Below are 22,405 nucleotides of genomic sequence, written 5' to 3'. Positions count from 1 at the left end.
CGGTTGCCAACTTTCTCACTCCCAAATAAGGGACAAAAGTAGCAGTCAAATACGGGATACTTGTGTTTACCCCGAAAAGACTACCGTGACCATGAAGCCTTGTGCGGGCACGTGTGTGCGTATGCGTGACGTGCTCATACGTGTACATGCCGATTTTTTTTTCTACAAATTGGTTTTGGCTTAATCTTCTCGATTCTGCTACACTATACATACATTATTTCTACTTTATATAGGCTGTGTATTTATCATATCATTCCTGCTTTTAGTATATGTTAGTGTTATTTTAGGTTTTATGTGTTATTGGTATGATTTGGTATGTTATTTTTTGGGTCTGGAAACGCTCAAAAATTTTCCCATATAAATTAATGGTAATTGCTTCTGTGCTTTATGCCATTTCAGTACGAATGGTTTCATAGGAACGCTCTACCTTAGCGGGGGAAATACGGGACAAGGGCGGTCCCGTATGGGACAAACTAATTTAGCCCAATAAATGGGATGTCCTGGCTGATATGGGACAGTTAGCAACCCTAATGGCGAGGCAAATTCGGGGGATTAGCCAAGGTGATGGGTTGCAGAATCAATGCAGACGGAGTGAGCCATTCAGAGAGAGGAGGTTGAGGCCAGGGCAGAGGAGATTCGATGCCTGTACAGCTGTCCTAGGCATGAGGTTGGATCGTTCTGGGCACCAAGTTAATTTGAAGAGCTTGAGAGTGGCTTCAGACTGGGTGGCGAAATCTGGGCCCAGAGCTAGTCTCTGGACATTGTAGTCTAGGCCCTGAGCCCTTCGCAGTAGCTGGGTCCTAGTGCGAGGTAGCGCTGTTTAGAGTATTTAAATGCTGACTCAGTTCAGAGGTCTGAGCCGATTACACTCATTTTCTGCGATGTTCACTCCTTACTCCAGGACACCGGAGCCTTTCACTGTTCCATTGTTTGTTCAATTTAAACACTGGCCCAGATAGACTGTAAAGACAGAGAGTCAGGATCTAAGGCGAGAGCTGATTTCACCTGCTCTCCAAGATGGTCATTCCTCTCTTCAAGATGGTCATTCTTCTCTCCATGGCCCTGACTGTTGTGCACCATACCTGCTAATATGACAAACTGATAAATGAGGCTTTGGACCTACTCTGGGCTGCTCCAGGGTTTGGATCTGAGGACTCAGTTTAGTTCGGAATGTTGTTGTTCGCTTCAATTGTTTGCATGAGTTATGTACTTTTTTCTTTCTCTTGGGCATTGGGTGTTGGTCTTTATTTATTTATTTCTCTTTCTAGTAGGGTTCTTTAAGGTTTCTTGCTTTGTGGCTACCTGTAAGCAAACAAATCTCAAGGTTATATAATTTATACACTTTTTGATAATAAATGTACTTTGAATCTTTGAATTGAATCTATCCTAACTGCAATTGAATGATCTTCAGTTCAACAGATTTATTGTCAACTCTGTATTCACATTTGTTATTATTTTGAATTTGTTTTCTACTTAAAGTCAGCATTGTACTCGTGGGAATAGGATGTTTAGTCTGATGCATCCACACCAACCAGTTTTGATTTTGTCTCTCTGCCATTTGGTCCATATCCTTCTTTAACTCTGTGCTTTAAGTGCTTACCTAGACACTTTTTAAGTGCTCTCAGTGATTCTGCCTGACAGAGTGATGGAAGCAGGATATTTCAGGTTCTCGCCACTTTCTGAGTGAAGTTTTATCAATCTCTGATACAGAAGTTTGACATAGGTCATTCCCTCCTAGATAACCATCCATTTTTCTATCCATGTGCCTATCTAAGAGATTCTTAAGTGTTCATAATGTATTTGCCTCTAACGACAGGGGTTCCACGTACTCACTACTCTCTATGTAAGGAGCTTATCTCTGACATCCCCTCTATGCTTTCTTCCAATCACCTTAGAATTGTGCCTCCTTTTATTAGCCATTTCTACCCTAGAAAAGTGACTCTATCTAAGCCTCTTATCATCTTGTACACTTCTATAAAGTTAACTCTCATTTTCCTTCACTCCAAAGAGAAATGCCATATCTCTTTCAACCTATCCTCATAAGGCATGCTCCCTAGTCCAGGCAGCATCCTGGTAAATCTCCACTAAACCTTCTCTAAGGCATCCATATTCTTCCTATAATGAGACAACCAGAGCTGAACATAATATTACAAGTGATTTTATAGAACCAGGGTTTTATAGAACTGCAACATTACCTCGTAGATCTTAAACTCAGTCCCCTAACTCATGAAGGCCAACACACCATACACTTCTTGACTACCTTATCAACTTGCACAGCAACTTTTAGGGATCTATGGACGTGGACCCCAAGATCCCTGTTACTCCATTAAGTCTCTATTCTGCCTTCAAATTCAACCTTCCAAAGTGAATCACTTCACCCTTTTCCAATTGAACTCCATCTACTACTAGTCAGCCCAGCTCTGCAAATTGTCAATATCCTGTTATAAACTACAACAACCTTCCACATTATCTACTACTACAACAACATTCGTGTCATCTGCAAACTTACTAACCCACACTTCCACTTCCTTATCCATATAAATTTCCAAATCATGAAGAGCACGGGTACCTGGTCAACATCTTCCAGGCAGATGGTGCTCCATCTCAACCACCCTCTGCCTTAAAGCCAATTCTGAATCCACACAGCCAAGTTTCCCTTGATCCCTTGATTCCTGACTTTCTGAATGAGCCTACCATGGGCAACCTTGTCAAACACTCTACTAAAATCCAGATAGACCACATCCACTGTTATGCCTTCATCAACTTGCTTTGTCACATCTTCAAAGAATTCACCCAGGCTTGTGAGACATGACCTGCCCCTCACAAAGCCATGCTGACTATCCCTAATACCATCCTTTCTGTAATATGGGGATATGATTCCTTTATTTATATCCTTCATAATTTTATACACTTCATCAATATCTCCTCTTAATCCCTTCTGTTCCAGCAAAAGCATACATAGATTCTCTATTTGCTCTTCATAACAAAACTGCTCCATCCCAGCCAACATCCTGGTAAAGTTCTTATGCACCCTCTCCAGCACTATCACATGTGACCAATAGTATGGTAGCTAGAACTGGACACAGTACTTCAGTTGAAGACTGGCCAAGGTTTTATGAAGTTGGATGCAGCTTAACTTCCCTATTTTTTTATTAAATGTCCTGAATGATGAAGAGCATTATATCATGTGCCTTCCTAGATGCGTACTTTACCTGTGTTGTCACCTTCAAGACTTGGACCCCAGTGTCCCCTGTTCATTCACAATGTGGCCTCCTCCCTACTGTAGAAACCAAACACAGATGAGGTGATTTCTTTGTGGAACCCCCTACTCCAAAAATCCTCAGCCTTTAGCTTCTGTTTGCCTGCTACTTTTAATCTGTGTCCCACTCTCGCTCTGATATTTCTGCCTGCGGCCTCCTGCATTTTTGTGACAATAGTCCAACGTAACCTGAGATTCAATATCTCACCTCCACCATTCAACTCTCTGGAATACGTATTGCATTATTGGATGTTGGGTAACTCACTCTTTCCTTCTGTCTGTGTCAGAACTAGTCAGTCATGCCATCATGTGATGTTGGCTCAGTTTTCCCTTCCCTGATCTGCCAGGCGTCCTACAACCATGCTGTTAACAACACATTAGAATGTGTTTCTGACTGCCATAGTGGTCTGTTTGGTCTCAGTTTATCAGAGATATCCCCTTTGCTCTGCCCATCCCTCTCCCACCCTCTCTGCAACTTAAAACTGACTTGTTCTCTAGCTTTCTGAGTTCAAGTGAAGAGTCTCAGACCTGAACTATTTCTTTCTCCTTTCACAGACACTGCCTGACCTTCTGAGTGCTTCTAGAAATATTTGCTTTTATTTCAGATTTGCAACAATTCCAGAATTTTTGATTTCCCCCATTTAGCTGATTTCCATCCAAATGGACTCTCCATCAGCCAAAGAAATCCTCATGCAGTTGGTTGATTTTTGACACTTAGCAACATATGCATTGTAAATAGTGTTCATCCAGTGATGTAATTGGATGTGTTAGGTTTTTGCTGCTGAGCTGTGCTGAAATCCTGCCAGTACTGTGACTTTTTAACCTGTTGACACAATTTGCCATAAATCCATCTATTTGCCCTCCAGGATTCTCCTGTCTTCTCTGTTACTGTTTTTTTTTAAATCTCTTCCAATATCACTTGTGTTTATCATTTGATTGATGCATTTACCTTCTGGATTTTTAAATCTGTTGAAATCAAAATAATTGGATAGGTGGAGATGAGCACCATCTGTGACTGACAGTCTCACAGATTTTAACACTAGCCACCAAAGTCAGTTTTACGCACCTAAAATCAACTGGCTCCCACATTCTAACATCATTCATCACTTTATAATTCACTAGTTCTTTAGACCTCCCCTTTCTCTGGTTTTCATTAGGTTTCATGATACTACACGGAAAAACTCATCCCCTCCCTTCCTGCCTTAGTCTGTTCTTCCTACAGAATCTCGTTAATAATCTGATGCTTCCATCTATAATTTATGACGTACTACAATGCATTGTAAACAAATTAAGAAAGGTCATGTACAGAAGTGGTGGCAAACAACAGAAGAAATGAGAATATAACATCTAATTTTGAATCTGAACAGTGTATTAAATTCTTAATACTATGCAGAGAAGTACTCATAACACCTCAGGCCAAGTATTGCAATATTTAAACAGATACACAATTGATTTTAAAAACAATGGTAGCAGTGATTTTAGCAGAATTTAAGGCCTGAAGTCATATTTTGAATGCTAAATTATTTATCAATATACTGAAAGTATTCAGGATTTTGTACAAGCTCAATAAAATATATTTTGTTATTTATTGCTAAATCTGTATGTTGACTGTTCAAGAACAAAATGATGCACATTGATTTTTTAAAAAATTCTACATGTAGAGCCCAGGAGGCAGAATTTGAACAGATTAACTCTTCATGAATATCATTTCAGTAAGTTACTGTTAGTAAATAAAAAGAAATCAAATGAATTTGCAAAATAATTTGACCCACAAAACATGATTTTGTGTTAAATAAAGTCATATCTGCTCTATATTCATATCATGATCTTAGCCTTTAACCTCCCTAAGATCATCTTCCCATGGATGCAGCAAAGGCTACAGGACTAGTTGCTGAAGAGCCCACACATTAGACGTATAGTTGAAGTCAGAAGTTTACATACACCTTAGCCAAATACATTTAAACTCAGTTTTTCACAATTCCTGACATTTAATCCTAGAAAACATCCCCTGTCTTCGGTCAGATAGGATCACTATTTTAAGAATGTGAAATGTCAGAATAATAGTAGAGAGAATGATTTATTTCAGCTTTTATTTCTTTCATCACTTTCGCAGTGGGCCAGAAGTTTACATACACTTTGTTAGTATTTGGTAGCGTTGCCTTTAAATTGTTTAACTTGGGTCAAACGTTTTGGGTAGGTAAGCTTCTCACAATAAGTTGCTGGAATTTTGTTCCATTCTCCAGACAGAAATGGTGTAACTGAGTCGGGTTTGTAGACCTCTTTGCTTGCACACGCTTTTTCAGTTCTGCCCACTGACTCAGTTACACCAGAATTTGACCAAGGAGCTCTGGTACCAGATGTGTGACAGCAACGAGCTTTGATAAAACTAAAACATAATAGGCACTGAGGAGCAAAACACTGGAATCCCAGCAGGTGGCTTGAGAAGTTCCTTAGGACAGTGTTCCAGTCAAATTGTCTACAGCTACTTCATCAATGATTTTTTAATTTATTTTCCTATCAAGTGGAATAGTTACATAATTTTCAGTTCCATTTGCAACCTCTCAATAAATTGAGCAGTTTATGCCAGCATGTTGTATAGCCTAGACAACGTTCCAGAGATGGTAAATGGCAGGTAATATTCATTTGACCCACAAAACATGATTTTCTGTTAAATAAAGTCATATCTGCTCTATATTCATATCATGATCTTAGCCTTTAACCTCCCTAAAATCATCTTCCCATGGATGCAGCAAAGGCTACAGGACTAGTTGCTGAAGACCTACCCCACACATTAGATGTACAGTTGAAGTCAGAAGTTTACATACACCTTAGCCAAATACATTTAAACTTGCTTTTACCATCTCCAGTAAAAGCAAGTATAACTGCCTACCCTTGACATTAATTTAGTTACTACTATTGAACACTGTACCAAGGGTGCTGGTGGTCAGGGCCAAACGGAAGTTCAGCTGGACTAGCCACTTAAATACTGTAGCTACTAATCAGGTCAGACATTAGGTATCCTGTGGTGAATGACTCATCTCAAATAACCCAAAGCTTTCCACCATGTATAAGATATGAGTCAAGAGTTTGATGGAACACTCTCTTCTTGCCTGGATGAGTGCAACTCTAACAACTCTAAAGAAGCTGACAACATCCAGGACAGCCTTCTTGATTAACATCCCATCTACAACCCTAATCATTCATGTTCCTCAGCACCAGCGCACAGTGGTTCCAATATGTTCAATCTACAAAATGTACCGTCCAGGCTACTTCAATAGCACCTCTTAAATTTACAATTTCTACCACCAGAAAGGCAAGGGCAGATGGTGCATTAGCTCACCATCTCCACGATCCCCTGACCTGGCAATATATTTCAATCTCTTCATCATCATTCAGTCTACATCCTGGACACCCTTCACATTCTTCCAATGACCCCTTTCTTCCATTCCTGCAATGAACCCTCCCCATTGAAGGTCATCACCAAGAAAAATTGCAGTAGTCTGGAAGGTAGCTCACTCTCACTTTTTCGAGGGTATTAAGTGATGTACTAGTAGTGCTGACTCAATCAGCAATTTCTGAAAAATAAATACTCTTTTTTTTTTTAAAATAATATAACATAATACCTTCCAGATGTATCACTGTGCAATTGCCTTCCATAAATAACATTCTTTGATACCAGCTTCAAAAAAGATTTTTTCTGTGGATCCATTCACCACTTGTTTTAATAAAATGGCAATAAATGTCAGGCTTCTTGAGTTAGTGTTATTTACCTACCCACTAGATATTAGATCTCAGCTATTCTTTTTTATCCCTTGGAGAGATCTGCCTCTGAGCATTTCCATATGGTACCACATTTTCCTGATAATCTCTCCACTTGTTGTCTTCTTCCTTTATCTTGTGCTCCACATCAACCATTCTGCCTTTCTTTAGGAAAACCATGGCCTTTCAAAATAAAATACTTTGAGGTGACCAGCTCTTTCATGTTCTATCACTCTTCTGGAGGCTTTAATGTTTAAAGTTAACCAGTGCATTGGTCACTGTGTGCTAACAAAACATTTCCCGCCAGGCTAGTGTGTTTCCCTTGAGGAACCTGGCCCCCTTCTCAAAAGGACCAGGCCCAGATTTGGGGGAAGGGCTGGTGTCATGTTGGGGTTGTCATGAGTAAGAGAGGCCCTAAGGAGTTGGAAGTTTGTATATTAGTAGAAGAGTCAGGAAACAGTTCAGTTATGGAGTGTGGTGGTGGTATGAAGGGTAGAGGTGTGGGAAAGTTGCAAGGATTAGTACTGTACTGTGATCAGTAGATATTTAATTGGGACTGGCTCCTTGGTTTATTGGAGAGAGCTCATTATTGGTGGCTGGATCAGTGTTGCCAGTCTCATTTGTTCTTGGGTCAGTGACTGGGGCAAGAGATTGTCAGGAAAGGATCAGACAGGAACAAGTAAGACACTAAAGTCAGTGTGCCAGTACTTATGGAAACATAGAAACATAGAAAATAGGTGCAGGAGTAGGCCATTCGGCCCTTCGAGCCTGCACCGCCATTTATTATGATCATGGCTGATCATCCAACTCAGAACACCGCCCCAGCCTTCCCTCCATACCCCCTGATCCCCGTAGCCACAAGGGCCATATCTAACTCCCTGTTAAATATAGCCAATGAACTGGCCTCAACTGTTCCCTGTGGCAGAGAATTCCACAGATTCACCACTCTCTGTGTGAAGCAGTTTTTCCTAATCTCGGTCCTAAAAGGCTTCCCCTCTATCCTCAAACTGTGACCCCTCGTTCTGGACAACCCCAACATTGGGAACAATCTTCCTGCATCTCGCCTGTCTAATCCCTTTAGGATCTTATACGTTTCAATCAGATCCCCCCTCAATCTTCTAAATTCCAACGAGTACAAGCCCAGTTCATCCATTCTTTCTTCATATGAAAGTCCTGCCATCCCAGGAATCAATCTGGTGAACCTTCTCTGTACTCCCTCTATGGCAAGGATGTCTTTCCTCAGGTTAGGGGACCAAAACTGCACACAATACTCCAGGTGCGGTCTCACCAAGGCCTTGTACAACTGCAGTAGTACCTCCCTGCTCCTGTACTCAAATCCTCTCGCTATAAATGCCAGCATACCATTCGCCTTTTTCACCGCCTGCTGTACCTGCATGCCCACTTTCAATGACTGGTGTATAATGACACCCAGGTCACGTTGCACCTCCCCTTTTCCTAATCGGCCACCATTCAGATAATAATCTGTTTTCCTATTTTTGCCACCAAAGTGGATAACTTCACATTTATCCACATTAAATTGCATCTGCCATGAATTTGCCCACTCACCCAACCTATCCAAGTCACCCTGCATCCTCTTAGCATCCTCCTCACAGCTAACACTGCCACCCAGCTTCGTGTCATCCGCAAACTTGGAGATGCTGCATTTAATTCCCTCATCCAAGTCATTAATATATATTGTAAACAACTGAGGTCCCAGCACTCAGCCTTGCGGTACCCCACTAGTCACCGCCTGCCATTCTGAAAAGGTCCCGTTTATTCCCACACTTTGCTTCCTGTCTGCTAACCAACTCTCCACCCACACCAATACCTTACCCCCAATACCGTGTGCTTTAAGTTTACACACTAATCTCCTGTGTGGGACCTTGTCAAAAGCCTTCTGAAAATCCAAATATACCACATCCACTGGTTCTCCCCTATCCACTCTACTAGTTACATCCTCAAAAAATTCTATGAGATTCGTCAGACATGATTTTCCTTTCACAAATCCATGCTGACTTTGTCCGATCATTTCACCACTTTCCAAATGTGCTGTTATCACATCCTTGATAACTGACTCCAGCAGTTTCCCCACCACCGACGTTAGGCTAACCGGTCTATAATTCCCCGGTTTCTCTCTCCCTCCTTTTTTAAAAAGTGGAGTTACATTAGCCACCCTCCAATCCTCAGGAACTAGTCCAGAATCTAACGAGTTTTGAAAAATTATCACTAATGCATCCACTATTTCTTGGGCTACTTCCTTAAGCACCCTGGGATGCAGACCATCTGGCCCTGGGGATTTATCTGCCTTCAATCCCTTCAATTTACCTAACACCACTTCCCTACTAACATGTATTTCGCTCAGTTCCTCCATCTCACTGGACCCTCTGTCCCCTACTATTTCTGGAAGATTATTTATGTCCTCCTTAGTGAAGACAGAACCAAAGTAATTATTCAATTGGTCTGCCATGTCCTTGCTCCCCATAATCAACTCACCTGTTTCTGCCTGCAGGGGACCTACATTTGTCTTTACCAGTCTTTTCCTTTTTACATATCTATAAAAGCTTTTACAGTCCGTTTTTATGTTGCCTGCCAGTTTTCTCTCATAATCTTTTTTCCCCTTCCTAATTAAGCCCTTTGTCCTCCTCTGCTGAACTCTGAATTTCTCCCAGTGCTCAGGTGAGCCACTTTCTCTGGCTAATTTGTATGCTGCTTCTTTGGAATTGATACTATCCCTAATTTCTCTTGTCAGCCACTGGTGCACTACCTTCCTTGATTTATTCTTTTGCCAAACAGGGATGAACATTTGTTGCAGTTCATCCATGCAACCTTTAAATGCTTGCCATTGCATATCCACCGTCAATCCTTTAAGTGTCATTTGCCAGTCTATCTTAGTTAATTCACGTCTCATACCTTCAAAGTTACCCCTCTTTAAGTTCAGAACCTTTGTTTCTGAATAAACTGTGTCAGTCTCCATCTTAATGAAGAATTCCACCATATTATGGTCACTCTTACCCAAGGGGCCTCTCACGACAAGATTGCTAATTAACCCTTCCTCATTGCTCAAAACCCAGTCCAGAATAGCCTGCTCTCTAGTCGGTTCCTCGACATGTTGGTTCAAAAAACCATCCTGCATACATTCCAAGAAATCCTCTTCCTCAGCCCCTTTACCAATTTGGTTCACCCAATCTACATGTAGATTGAAGTCACCCATTATAACTGCTGTTCCTTTATTGCACACGTTTCTAATTTCCTGTTTAATACCATCTCCGACCTCACTACTACTGTTAGGTGGTCTGTACACAACTCCCACCAGCGTCTTCTGCCCCTTAGTGTTACGCAGCTCTACCCATATCGATTCCACATCTTCCCGGCTTATGTCCTTCCTTTCTATTGCGTTAATCTCTTCTTTAACCAGCAACGCCACCCCACCTCCCCTTCCTTCATGTCTATCCCTCCTGAATATTGAATATCCCTGAACGTTGAGCTCCCATCCCTGGTCACCCTGGAGCCATGTCTCTGTGATCCCAACTATATCATAATCATTACTTACCTGGGACCTCTTGAAGTTATGCAGAAATGCATAATAAGTCATGTGTGCCTGACAAGAGTGTGATCTGTTCGAACACTACTTGAGTTTCTGCAGGATATGTCTGCAATTTCAGTGAAGAGTTAAAACTGCTTTATGCATTAGCTATCAGATGCATGCAGGGCCCCAGATGGAAAATCGTGGATAGTCCAATTGACATGAGGTTCCCAATGCTCATTAATGCTTAACTTTTCACCAGAATCAGCATTCATTTTGAAAGAAAAGTATGCTACTATATGTGATCCAATTTCCAGTCATCATTCTCTCCTTTGCCAACTAACTCGCTCAAATATGTCTCATGTATATCCAGTCACTAAAGCTTACCAAGTAGATTACACTTACTGTTTTAACTAACTTTTTCATTCATTATAAGTTTCAATGTTGTGTACTATCTGGGAGTTACTGCAGTTACTCATCTGACAGGTGTTTCCAAAGCCACTGCCTCATCACAGGCAAAAGCCACAGCAGCACACACAAGGGGACATTACACAATGCAGTCTCCTATCAGTTACATACCAGTAGACTTTGAAATATATTATTTTTCCTTGCTGAGTCAAAATCCTTGAAGTCCCTTCCCAAAAGGACTCAGGATATCTTTACCAGTGGATTGTAATGATGTGAATCCCAGTTGGAATGTTTGTTAATTGCTGGCCTTTGAAGCAGATCCTATATCCTCTAAATGAATCCATTACAGTTTATTTTCTGTTTTTTTTTAATGGTGGGATAGGAAGTAATATTTTTGTGTTGTATTAATGCACATTGAACTCTACTTCTGAAACTTAGTTTTATTTACAGTATACTAGAGGAAGGTTTAATAGCATGTTTAGTGCATTCATCAGATTTCTACCCTCAAGTACAGTCCTCAGAACAAAATAATCTAAATAGTTACAAATAAGAATGAAAAAAGTTCTTAAATCCTCTGCAGGTCAAACAGCATATGGGGAGAGAGAAGAACACAGTTAACTTTTCAGGTCAATAGCCCTGTATCAGCACTGGGAAAGTAGTAATGATTTTTTTTTTTAATTTGCAGAGGGGGAAGGATCAGAGGGAAGTCTTGTGATGCCTGAAGAACCAGGCGGTCAGATGACACACACTTCCTTCAGACAGATCAACAATAATTTGCATTAAAAACCTAGGAATAATTCTGTTCCTCCTCGTAGATGCAGTTGCTGCATGTTAATCCAGATGAAATGATAATTTTAATAAGGAAATGGATTCATATTTAAAAAGAAAATCTATTGAAACGATAGGGGAAAAGTATAGAACCATAGAAACTACAGCACAGAAACAGGCCCTTTGGCCCTTCTTGGCTGTGCCGAACCATTTTCTGCCTAGTCCCACTGACCTGCACACGGATCATATCCCTCCATACACCTCCCATCCATGTATCTGTCCAATTTATTCTTAAATGTTAAAAAAGAACCGGCATTTACCACCTCGTCTGGCAGCTCATTCCATACTCCCACCACTCTCCGTGTGAAGAAGCCCCCACTAATGTTCCCTTTAAACTTTTCCCCCCTCACCCTTAACCCACGTCCTCTGGTTTTTTTCTCCCTTTGCCTCAGTGGAAAAAGCCTGCTTGCATTCACTCTATCTATACCCATCATAATTTTATATACCTCTATCAAATCTCCCCTCATTCTTCTAAACTCCAGGGAATGAAGTCCGAACCTATTCAACCTTTCTCTGTAACTGAGTTTCTCAAGTCCCGGCAACATCCTTGCAAACCTTCTCTGCACTCTTTCAACCTTATTTATATTCTTCCTGTAATTTGGTGACCAAAACTGAACACAATACTCCAGATTCAGCCTCACCAATGCCTTATACAACCTCATCATAGCATTCCAGCTCTTATACTCAATACTTCGATTATATATGATTGGAACTAAATTAAATGTTCTTTCAAAAGCCACCACAGGCACAACAGATCACAAAACCCACTGGTTTATTGTAATTGAGGTTAATAAGTGAGATTGAATGCAGCAAAAGTCTGTAGTAGCCAGTGGGCAGTGTTCCACAGGAATATGGCACCAGTGCATTTTGCCCTAATTAAGTGGCTGCCCCAATTAGCTGAAAATTAATGGAAATTGTTAAAAGGGTATAAAAAAAGCCAAACTACCATTTGACTGAGTAACAAATTATGTATTTAAATACAGAACAAATTAGAATGCTACCCATACTAATACTGTACTATAAAACTGTGTGTTGCTTTGTAATTGTTATTGACAGAGGAAGTCATTCAGTGCATGCTGACATGTTCATTTAGTCAGTCAAAAGAACAAAATCTGTGCAGAAACCTAGTGCTTTAACTCGTCAATGCTAGTCTGAACTCGAACAAAGACCGCACCCACAACGCATACGGCAATCAACAGCAAATAACCCACAGAGACACACATTTAACAGATTTAAACAGGGCACCCACACAGCATACCAACAGACTCAAGCATCCCGGACAAAGCCCCCACAATGTAGCCCCCCGGCCACCCTCGGGGTCGCTCGGCTCGCTGTCGTCTAGGGAAACAGCCTCGGCCTCGCCAAACTGGATAATTCGTTTGTGTGGATGCTGTGTGAGGTACCCCACCCCGCCCAAATAACAGACAATACACCACATGCAATTAAATGATTTACAGTTTATAGATATTACTGGAACTATATAATTAAAAGAGAATAAAATATAAAAGGAAAATAAAAGGCGCCACACTTATCAAAGTTCAATCTCTTCGTGCACAAAAACCGTTGGAGCTCAAGGACCTTCTTCTTCACCCTGCGACCCCCTCGGACCACCTCGACCGGCCGCCTGGGACCAACAACGGTGGTCGACCAGACGCTCCACACGAGTCCGTCTCCTCGCCGAACGTCCCGCTCGGGGTCCGACCCCGTTAGCGAACTCACAGCACCTCGTCCATCCTCTGTCTCGCTCTCCCGCCTTCTGCCCCCAAACCCCCTCGCAAACAGTATCTTCAAATACACCAAAACCATAACAACTATCCCAATTGGTTAATAGCACCCTCTTATCACCCTCTAAACCACAATAAGCTGCTAGCACAAACTTTCTCAACGTTAAAGCACAACAAAGCTGCATTCCCCAGATTAACATAACAAAAACGCCATTTTAATTGGCCTCCGCAGTAACATAAAAATCGAAACCCCCTTACATGTACATTATTGTTTCTTCCTACCAGAGTTCAACTAAATTTCCAAAGCTTGGTGAGTGGTGATATGCTTCTTGCATAAGATCATATTACTGTAATTATAAATGAAACAAACTGGAGGCATTAACTCTATAGCTCATTCTACAGCTGCTTCCTGAACTGTTGAGTGGCTTCATGATTTTTTTACATTTCAGGTTTCCAGCATCTTTCTTGTATTTTTACAATTGACTTACTGCAACCATAATGCACGTCTTACAATATTTTTAATAATTTTTGGAGATGTAAGTAGAGTCCTAGAGCAGTACAACCCTTCAGCCCATCTAGTCTATGCCAAACTGTTATTCTGCCTAGTCCCATTGACCCGCATTCAGACCATAGCCCTCCATACCCCTTCTATCTATATACTTATCCTAACTTGTCTTAAGTATTGAAGTTGGACCTGACAGCCTGTTCATACTCACACCAACCTCTGAGTGAAGAAGTGCTAACTCATGTTCTGTTTGAATATTTCACCTTTAACCTTGAATTTATGACCTCTAGTTCTAGTCTCACCCAACATCAGAGGGAAAAGTCTGGATGTATTAACCCTATCTATACCCCTCATAATTTTGTATATCTCTATCAAATCTCCTCTCATTCTCCTATGTTCCAGGAAATAAAGTCCTAACCTATTCAACCATTTCCTATAACTTAGGTCTTCAAGTCTAGGCACCATCCTTGAAAATTTTCTCTGTACTCTCAATCTTATTAATATCCTCCCTATATGTAGGTGACCAGAACTGCATACAGTACTCCAGGTTTGGCCTCATTAACATCTTCCTAACATCCCAACTCCTGTGCTCTATACTTTGATTTATGAAGGCCAATGTGTCTAAAGCTTCTTTATAACTCTATCTACCCATGATACCACTTTTAAGGAATTATGGATCTGTATTCATAGATCCCTCTGTTCTACCACACTCCTCAGTGCCCCTACTATTATCTGTGTAAGTAATAAACATTTTTTTTGTTACTCTACAAACATCTCAGTTTTGGTTCATAGTGCCAGTTCTCTGAATTCAGAACATGACAAAAAGGAAATGTTATAGTAATATGTCAGGAAATGTCAAAATCTAACCATTCAACTGGATTCAAAGTACGCATGTAAAATCAATGTACAGAAACAAACTACAAATTCATTCATTCAATAAAATCTTACCAAGCTTGTGTTTTTACAATATCTGTTTCAAGTATATGAAAATCATTCATTTGCATAATATAACATTTTCCTTGCGCACAGGCAGTCTAGCAACAGTCATATTTCAAAATCCAAAAGTTAAATTTACTTCCTAGTTTCCCTGTTTAAAATGTCTGATAGTAAGCGGTAAATTGTCCCAACTAGCAGACAAATTCCAAAGGTGGGTCCCATTGAATAAATTCAATTGGTTTGGTGGGTCGAGGTTAAAAAAAATAGTGTATAGTCGGAAAAGGACTTCCACTGTAAAGGACCTGAACATGTCCATATGTACGAAGGTGACTGAGCAAGAAGATATGCAATTTCTTTTGTGACTGCTTTCACGTGGTTGTACTGTATATCAAGAATATAAGTCATTGGAGATCCTTGTTGCTTTTTGTGGTTGGGTACACTACTGGTTAAGATTAAATCTAGAATAAGAATGGGTTTAAATCTGAGTGGTCTGTTGCACTGCTGACAGCCCATCTAAAAGCTGCTAGATTGACACTGCATCAAACAATCAGCTTTTGCTTGAAAATATAATGAGGTCAGTTTTTAAATAACAAAATCTCTTAGGATTGTGCTCATCCTTAATGAAATTGAATGATTTGGCTCATAGTGGTGCCCCCTCTGCGTATTTCAATGCTTGCAAGAATATTTGCCAAACTGAGTGAATCTAAACAAAGTAATACTGAGCATTATGCATTCTGCTTCTGGTGATTAAGCCCATCCACTTATGTTGCTTGCACACATAATGCAGCATGTCACTGAGATGGATCTGCTCTCTCTCAAGAGTTGATTCACTCAGATTAGAATTGAACTATTTTCCATCCATATTTAGATGCCAGTAAATGATTTGGATTCTTCTGAATTGATTTGAAAGCCAATATCACAATTAAGACTGATTTTGACATCTACGTACTCTTCATACTAAAACATCAAAGACTAAACATAAAGCCTCAGTTATTTGAAATCATCTTGATAACTCATTCCAAATAATTATCTTATTTCTTTCAGCTTGATGCAGAGGCCAGTTGTATCTTGAAAGAACTGCAGGTCAAACTTAATGGTGTCTTGGATGAACTCAGCAATATCTTTGCCACAAGGTAATACAATGTAATAAAAAAATCATCTGTGCAATGAACAGGTGCTTCTCCAATGTAGCCTGTGTGTGTGTTCGCTTATCATTTATATGTTGGATAATTTCACATTAAATCACAGAAATTCGAGAGTGTGAGGGGACACTCCCGTAGTTACTATATCTAGGAGAAGGTGCTTGGGAAACTGAAAGGTCTCATGAGTCACCTGGACCAGATGGACTATACCCCGAGATTCTGAAACAGGTGGCTGAAGAGATTGTGAAGGCATTAGTAATGATCTTTCAAGGATCACTACATTATGGAATGGATCCAGAGGACTGAAAATTGCAAATGTCACTCCTTTCTTTAAGAAGGGAGGAGACAGAAGAAAGGAATTTATAGGTCAGTTAGCTTGACTGCAGTGTTAAGAAGATGATGGAGTCCATTGTTAAGAATGAGGCTTTGGGGTATTTGGAGGTACATCATGCTGTCTTTGGCAAATTATGTGGTTTCCTTAAGGGCAAATCTTGCCTGCCAAATCAGTTGGAATTCTTTGAGGAAATAACAGGCTGGATAGCCAGAGCAGAATCGGTGGATGTTGTTTTCTTGGATTTTCAGAAGACCTTTGACAAAGCGCCATACATGAAGCTGCTTTCAAGATAAGAACCCATAGTATTACAGGAGAGATATGAGCATGGACAGAAGATTGGCTGACTGACAGGAAGCAAAGAGTAGCAATAAAGGGAGCCTTTTCTGCGTTGGACTCGCAATCTGAAGGTCGTGGGTTCAAGCCTCGGCCGAGGCAGCATATGTGTCCTTGAGCAAGGCACTTAACCACACAATGTTCCAGTCTACCCAGCTGAATGGGTACCAGCAAAAATGCTGGGGGTTAACCTCACGATAGACTGACGTACTATCCAGGGGGGAATCTCATACTGTTAGTCGCTTCACGCCACGGAAACCAGCATAAGCACTGGCCTGATGGGCTGCAAGGCTCATGACAGACATTAATCTTTTAATCTAACTGGTGGCTAGTAGTGTTCCACAGAGGTGAGTTTTCGAACTTTTTTTCACATTGTATGTCAATGATTTGGATGATGGATCTAATGACTTTGTGGCCAAGTTTGCAGGATATGCAAAGATAGGAGGAAGGACAAGGTAGTGTTGAGGAAGCAGAAACTCCTCAGAAGGACTTAGACATATTGAGAGAATGGGCAAAGAAGTGGCAGATGGAATATAGTACAGGGAAGTGTATGGTTATGCACTTTGATAGAAAGAGTGAAGACACAGACTATTTTCTAAACAGTGAGGAAAATTTTTAAAAAATCACAGGTGCACTGGGACTTGGGAGTCCTTATGCAGGATTACCTAAAGGTTTATTTTCAGGTTGAGTCTGTGGTAAGGAAGGCAAATGCAATATTAACATACACTTCGAGAGGACTAGAATATAAAAGCGCGGATGTAATACTGAGCCTTTATAAGACACTGGTCAGACCTCACTTGGAATATTGTATGCAGTTTTGGTTTACTTATCTAAGAAAAGATGTGCTGGCATTGGAGAGGTTTGAGAGGAGGTTCACAAAAATGGTTCCGGAATTGAAAGGGTTAATGTATGAAGAGCGCTTGATGGCTCTGGGCTTGTACTTGCTAGTGTTTTTGAAGAGTGAGGGGGGGGATCTCTTTGAATATTAAAAGGCCTGGATAAAGTAGGTGTGGAGAAGATGTTTCCTGTACTGGTGAAGTCTAGGACCGGAGGGCACAGTCTCAGAATAGAGGTATGTCAATTTAGAACAAAGACGTGAAGAAATTTCTTTAATCAAAGGGTAGTGAATCTGTGTAATTCGTTGCTACAGGCAGCTATGGTGGGCAAATCATTGGGAATATTTAAAGCAGAAATTGAAAGATTCTTGATTAGTCATGTGTCAAAGGTCACGGTGAAAAGGCAGGAGAATGTGATTGAGAGGGATAACAAATCAGCATGATGGAATGGCGGGCAAACTGAATGGGCCGAATGGCTTAATTCTACTCCTAAATCTGGTCTTATGGACTTGTGTTCTGTGTCTATAACTTAAAAAGCTGAATTAAATATCATAAAAGAGACCCCAAAATGTTATAAACGTTTGCTGGCTCTACTTGCTTCTGTTGGTTGCCTTTATCTAATACCAATCACTGCCATTACTGATAGATTGTATGCAAGTGGTTTCAATTTTAGCAAAACATATGTCACAGAATAATCTGACAATACCCAGCTACTCTCAATCACCTGCTTTCCAATTCATCTGGATAATGTTGTATGAATTGCCCAGATGCACCATCTCTGAAGTTATAACACTTACAGTAGGCCAGTAACAGGTTAAAAGGTCTTTGGAACATTGTGTAGGAATTGGCTGCCCACTGCAACTGTACAGGTTAGTTAAAATGTACCGTTGGTACCATCATTGTGGCCCATGTCCTTGTTTGTAATAAAAGAGGAAAATGCTTAAGAGCACTTAGCGGGTCAGGTAGCATCTCTATAGAAACATAGATACAGTATGGTGCCATGGTAACATAGTAGCTGACATGATGCTATTACAACTCGAGGCATCAAAGTTTAGAGATTAATCCTGATGTGATCTGTAAGGAGTCTATATGTCCTCCGCATGGAATGCGGGGGTTTTCTCTGAATGCTCCAGTTTCTTCCCACAGTCCAAACATGTACCGGTTAATAGGTGAATTGCTTATGGTAATTTGTCCCTTGATTAGACTAGGGTTAAATTGCAGCTTTAGTTCAATAATCCTACTGCTGGCATTTAGGGCAGCAATGAAGGACCTCCATCTCCGTCTGTTCTTGGCTATCAAAACCAATTCTGGTTTTGGCAGTGTTCAGGACTTCCTTCGTTGTGCCAGTAGCTTCTTCTCAGTTTTCACTACTGTCAGTCATGCAAGTCGCAGGTGGAGACTCAGGAATACTGTCGCACACAGACATACTGGAGAGGGATTCCTCATTGCAGTATCCGTAACAATTTTGTTTTACCAGCCATGGTTGTTAGCCCTGAGCTGAACCTCCAAACCAGGAGGACCAGTGGATCACTCGTAGTCTGGCCTTTACCCATTGACCTGTTTGGCATGGGTGACCCTTTACCAGGAGTAAAGCACAAGGCCCTGATTCCAGCCAGCAGCATAAGTCTCTGGGTCATTGAAGTGCCTAAGCCTCCAAACCCTATGACAAGGTTGTGGTTCTCTTGGCTCAATAAGTAAGTAAGTAAATGAACATGACTTTGATCAGCCTTATTTCTAGCAGTAATGAGACAACCTAAAGAGGAGAGGTTGATACCCTGACACAGTGGTGCCAGGATAACAACCTCTCCCTCAATGCCCAAAAACTGTGGATTACAGGAGGGATGGAGACAAGCTCGACCCAATGGGTCTGCAATTGAGAGAGTGAGTAGTTTCAAGTTCCTCGGTATACACATCACTGATGATTTCACCTGGACTGTACATACCGGCTTTGTGGCAAAAAAAAGCACAGCAGAGTCTCTTCCACCTTAGGTGACTGAAGAAGTTCAGCATGGGCCCCCAAACCCTGAAGACCTTCTACAGGGGCGCCATTGAGAGCATACTGACTGGCTATACCACCACCAGATACAGGGACTGCACCTACCCTGATCTCTGAGCACTGTAGGGAGTGGTACAGACAGCCCAGCACATCTGTGGATGTGAACTTCCCTCCATTGAGGACATTTACAGCAGCAGGTGCATAAAGAAGGCCTGGAAGATCATCGGGGACACCAGTCACCCAACCATAAACTGTTTCAGCCGCTTCCATCTGGAAAACACTACCACAACATTAAAGCCAGGACCAACAGGATACGGGACAGCTTCTTTCTACAAGCCATTAGACTTTTAAATTCACATGTCTGTACATTGCAACAGAGTCATAACACAAAGATTTTTACTCCCTCACATTGTGGGATGGTTGTAAGATTTAAATAAATTCTAATTCTAATTAATCAATAATTTTCAGTAGAAATTCGAACACTTATTAAGCAGGTTTAAACAAATAAAAAGACACTGGCTGTCCTCCAACATGTCAGCCCATTGTGCTAGTCTTTGAAACAAGTTTGAATAATTATGGACATTTGCCACTTTCACTTGCTGATTTTAGCTTGGCAATTTGTGCATTCTGGAATTAAAAGGAGTGCATTTCTATTTCTGCACTAGTTGCTGTTTTACCTTGATGCATATTTAGACATACAACAAAATAACACATACGTATACAATCCCTTCATCCCAACAAGTCCATGCAGCTAGTCACAATTCCCGACGATCAGCCCATATCACTCTAAACCAGGGGTTCCCAACGGACCCCTTGCTTAATGGTATTGATCCATGGCATAAGAATGCTCATCACATTCGAAAAGTGCCTGAACAAAAAATCTTTGATTGGACGGTGGCATAGAAGCAGTAGAAGTGTTTTGGCACAAGTACAGAGTGGTGTTTGAAAAACACAGTAACCATAAAAGAGAGGCATTGTCTAGTGCAGTACTCATTGTTGGACTGGTCTGAGTCAGAGTGGTGAGGCTTTGGCTTAACAGGCTCTGGTGAGAATAGGCAGAGGCAAGGTAAATAGGTAAGTTTATTTCTTATTTCTTCTTCTTACTTAACTCTTGAAAGAATAAGGGGGTATGTCCGCAGGGCCAGTGTTCTGTTCTGGGTGTCACATGTGGGTTTTCCAGGAGACTTCCAGCCTCCCTGATGGCCACATCTGCACCAGGTGCATCAAGATGTGACTCATTAGATACCGTGTTAGGGAACTGGAGCTGCAGCTTGATGACCTTCAGGTTGTTAGAGAGAGTGAGGAGGTGATAGACAGGAGCTACAGGGAGGTAGTCGTCTCAAGGCTACAGAAGACAGATAACTGGGTGACTGTCAAGAGAGGGAAGGAAAAACGTCAGATAGTGGAGAACACTCCTGTGGCCATCTCCCTCAACAATAAGTACTCTATTTTGAGTACTATTGGGGAGAGGGAACCTACCTGGGAGAAGCAACAGCACTCTGGCACTGAGTCTGGCCCTGTGGCTCAGAAGAGTAGGGGACGGAAGAGAATGGCAGCAAAAATAGGGAACTCTATAATTAGCGAGACAGATTGGCAATTCTGTGGATGCAAAAAAGAAACATGGATGGCAGTTTGCCTCCTAGGTGCCAGGATCCATGATGATTCTGGACGCATCCACAATAACCTAAAAAGGGAGGCTGAGTAGCCAAAAGCCGTGGTACATATTGGTACCAATGATGTAAGTAGAAAAAGGGAGGAGGTCCTGAAAAAAGAATACAAGGAATTAGGAAGGAGTTTGAGAAGCAGGACCTCAAGGGTAGTAATCTCAGGATTGCTGCCTGTTCCAAGCAACTGTGAGGACAGGAATAGAATGAGGTGTCAGATAAATGTGCGGCTGAAGTATTGGACCAGAGGGCAGGAATTCAGATTTCTGGATCATTGGGATCTCTTCTGGGGCAGGAGAGACCTGTACAAAAGGTATGGGTTGCACTTGAATCTGAGGCTGACCAATATCCTTGCGGGCAGGTTTGCTTGAGCTTTTGGGAGTGGTTTAAGCTAATATGGGAGGGGGATGGGTACCAGTATAATAGAGCTGAGGATGGCAGGTTTTCAAGAAGATAATGGGTGTAACTTGAATGAAACCATTATGGGAATCATATTTAGGCCTCCAAATAGTAGGCAAGATGTGGAGCTGAGATTGCAAAGGAAGCTGGAAAGGACATGTAATAAGAGTAATGTCACAATTGCAATGGGACTCTTCAATATGCAAGGGATTGGGAAAATCAGGTTGGTGTCAGATTGCAAGAGAGGGAATTAGTTGAATGCCTATGAGATGGCTTTTTAGAGCAGCTTGTGTTTGAGCCTACTCTGGGAAAGACCATTTTAGATTGTGTAATAATCCAGATGTTATTAGGAAGCTTAAGGTAAAGGAACCTTTAGCAGGCAGTGATACTGCAATTAGAGAAGGAGAGGCACAAATCACATGTAATAGTTTTAAAGAAGTTGTTCTAAAATGGCAGTGGTAGGCAACCGTGACTGACAGGGCAAGTTAAGGACTGCATAAAATGTAGAAAAAGTGAGTGGGAAGTTGGATGATTGGGAAGCTTTTAAAATCCAACAAAAGACAACTAAAAGAGCCATAAGGAGGAAAAAGATGAAATATGAGGGCAAACTATCTAATAATATAAAGCGGGATACTATTAAGTATTTTCTGTTATTTAAAGGGTAAAAGGGAGGTTGATATTGGACCACTTGAAAATGATGCTGATGAATTTAAGTATTTTGCATCAGTCTTCACTGTGGAAGACACTAGCAGTGTGTTA

General features: G+C 41.2%; 1 protein-coding gene across 6 annotated transcripts in view; it reads left to right on the top strand.

Annotated features, from left to right (window-relative positions):
- The window catches only part of LOC140209874 (protein unc-13 homolog C-like), a 923,018-nt gene that overhangs the window by 793,906 nt on the left and 106,707 nt on the right, over nt 1-22,405 (top strand). For all 6 annotated transcript variants that reach the window (XM_072278476.1, XM_072278475.1, XM_072278477.1 and 3 more), the window contains one exon: nt 15,987-16,075. In XM_072278476.1, the coding sequence (XP_072134577.1) occupies nt 15,987-16,075 (89 nt within the window). The remainder of the gene's footprint in view (nt 1-15,986; nt 16,076-22,405) is intronic.

Source organism: Mobula birostris, chromosome 14 (genome assembly GCF_030028105.1).
Source record: "Mobula birostris isolate sMobBir1 chromosome 14, sMobBir1.hap1, whole genome shotgun sequence".
NCBI lineage: Eukaryota > Metazoa > Chordata > Chondrichthyes > Myliobatiformes > Myliobatidae > Mobula > Mobula birostris.
Note: the sequence above shows the minus strand (reverse complement) of the source record. Positions and strands in the feature narration are given on the sequence as shown.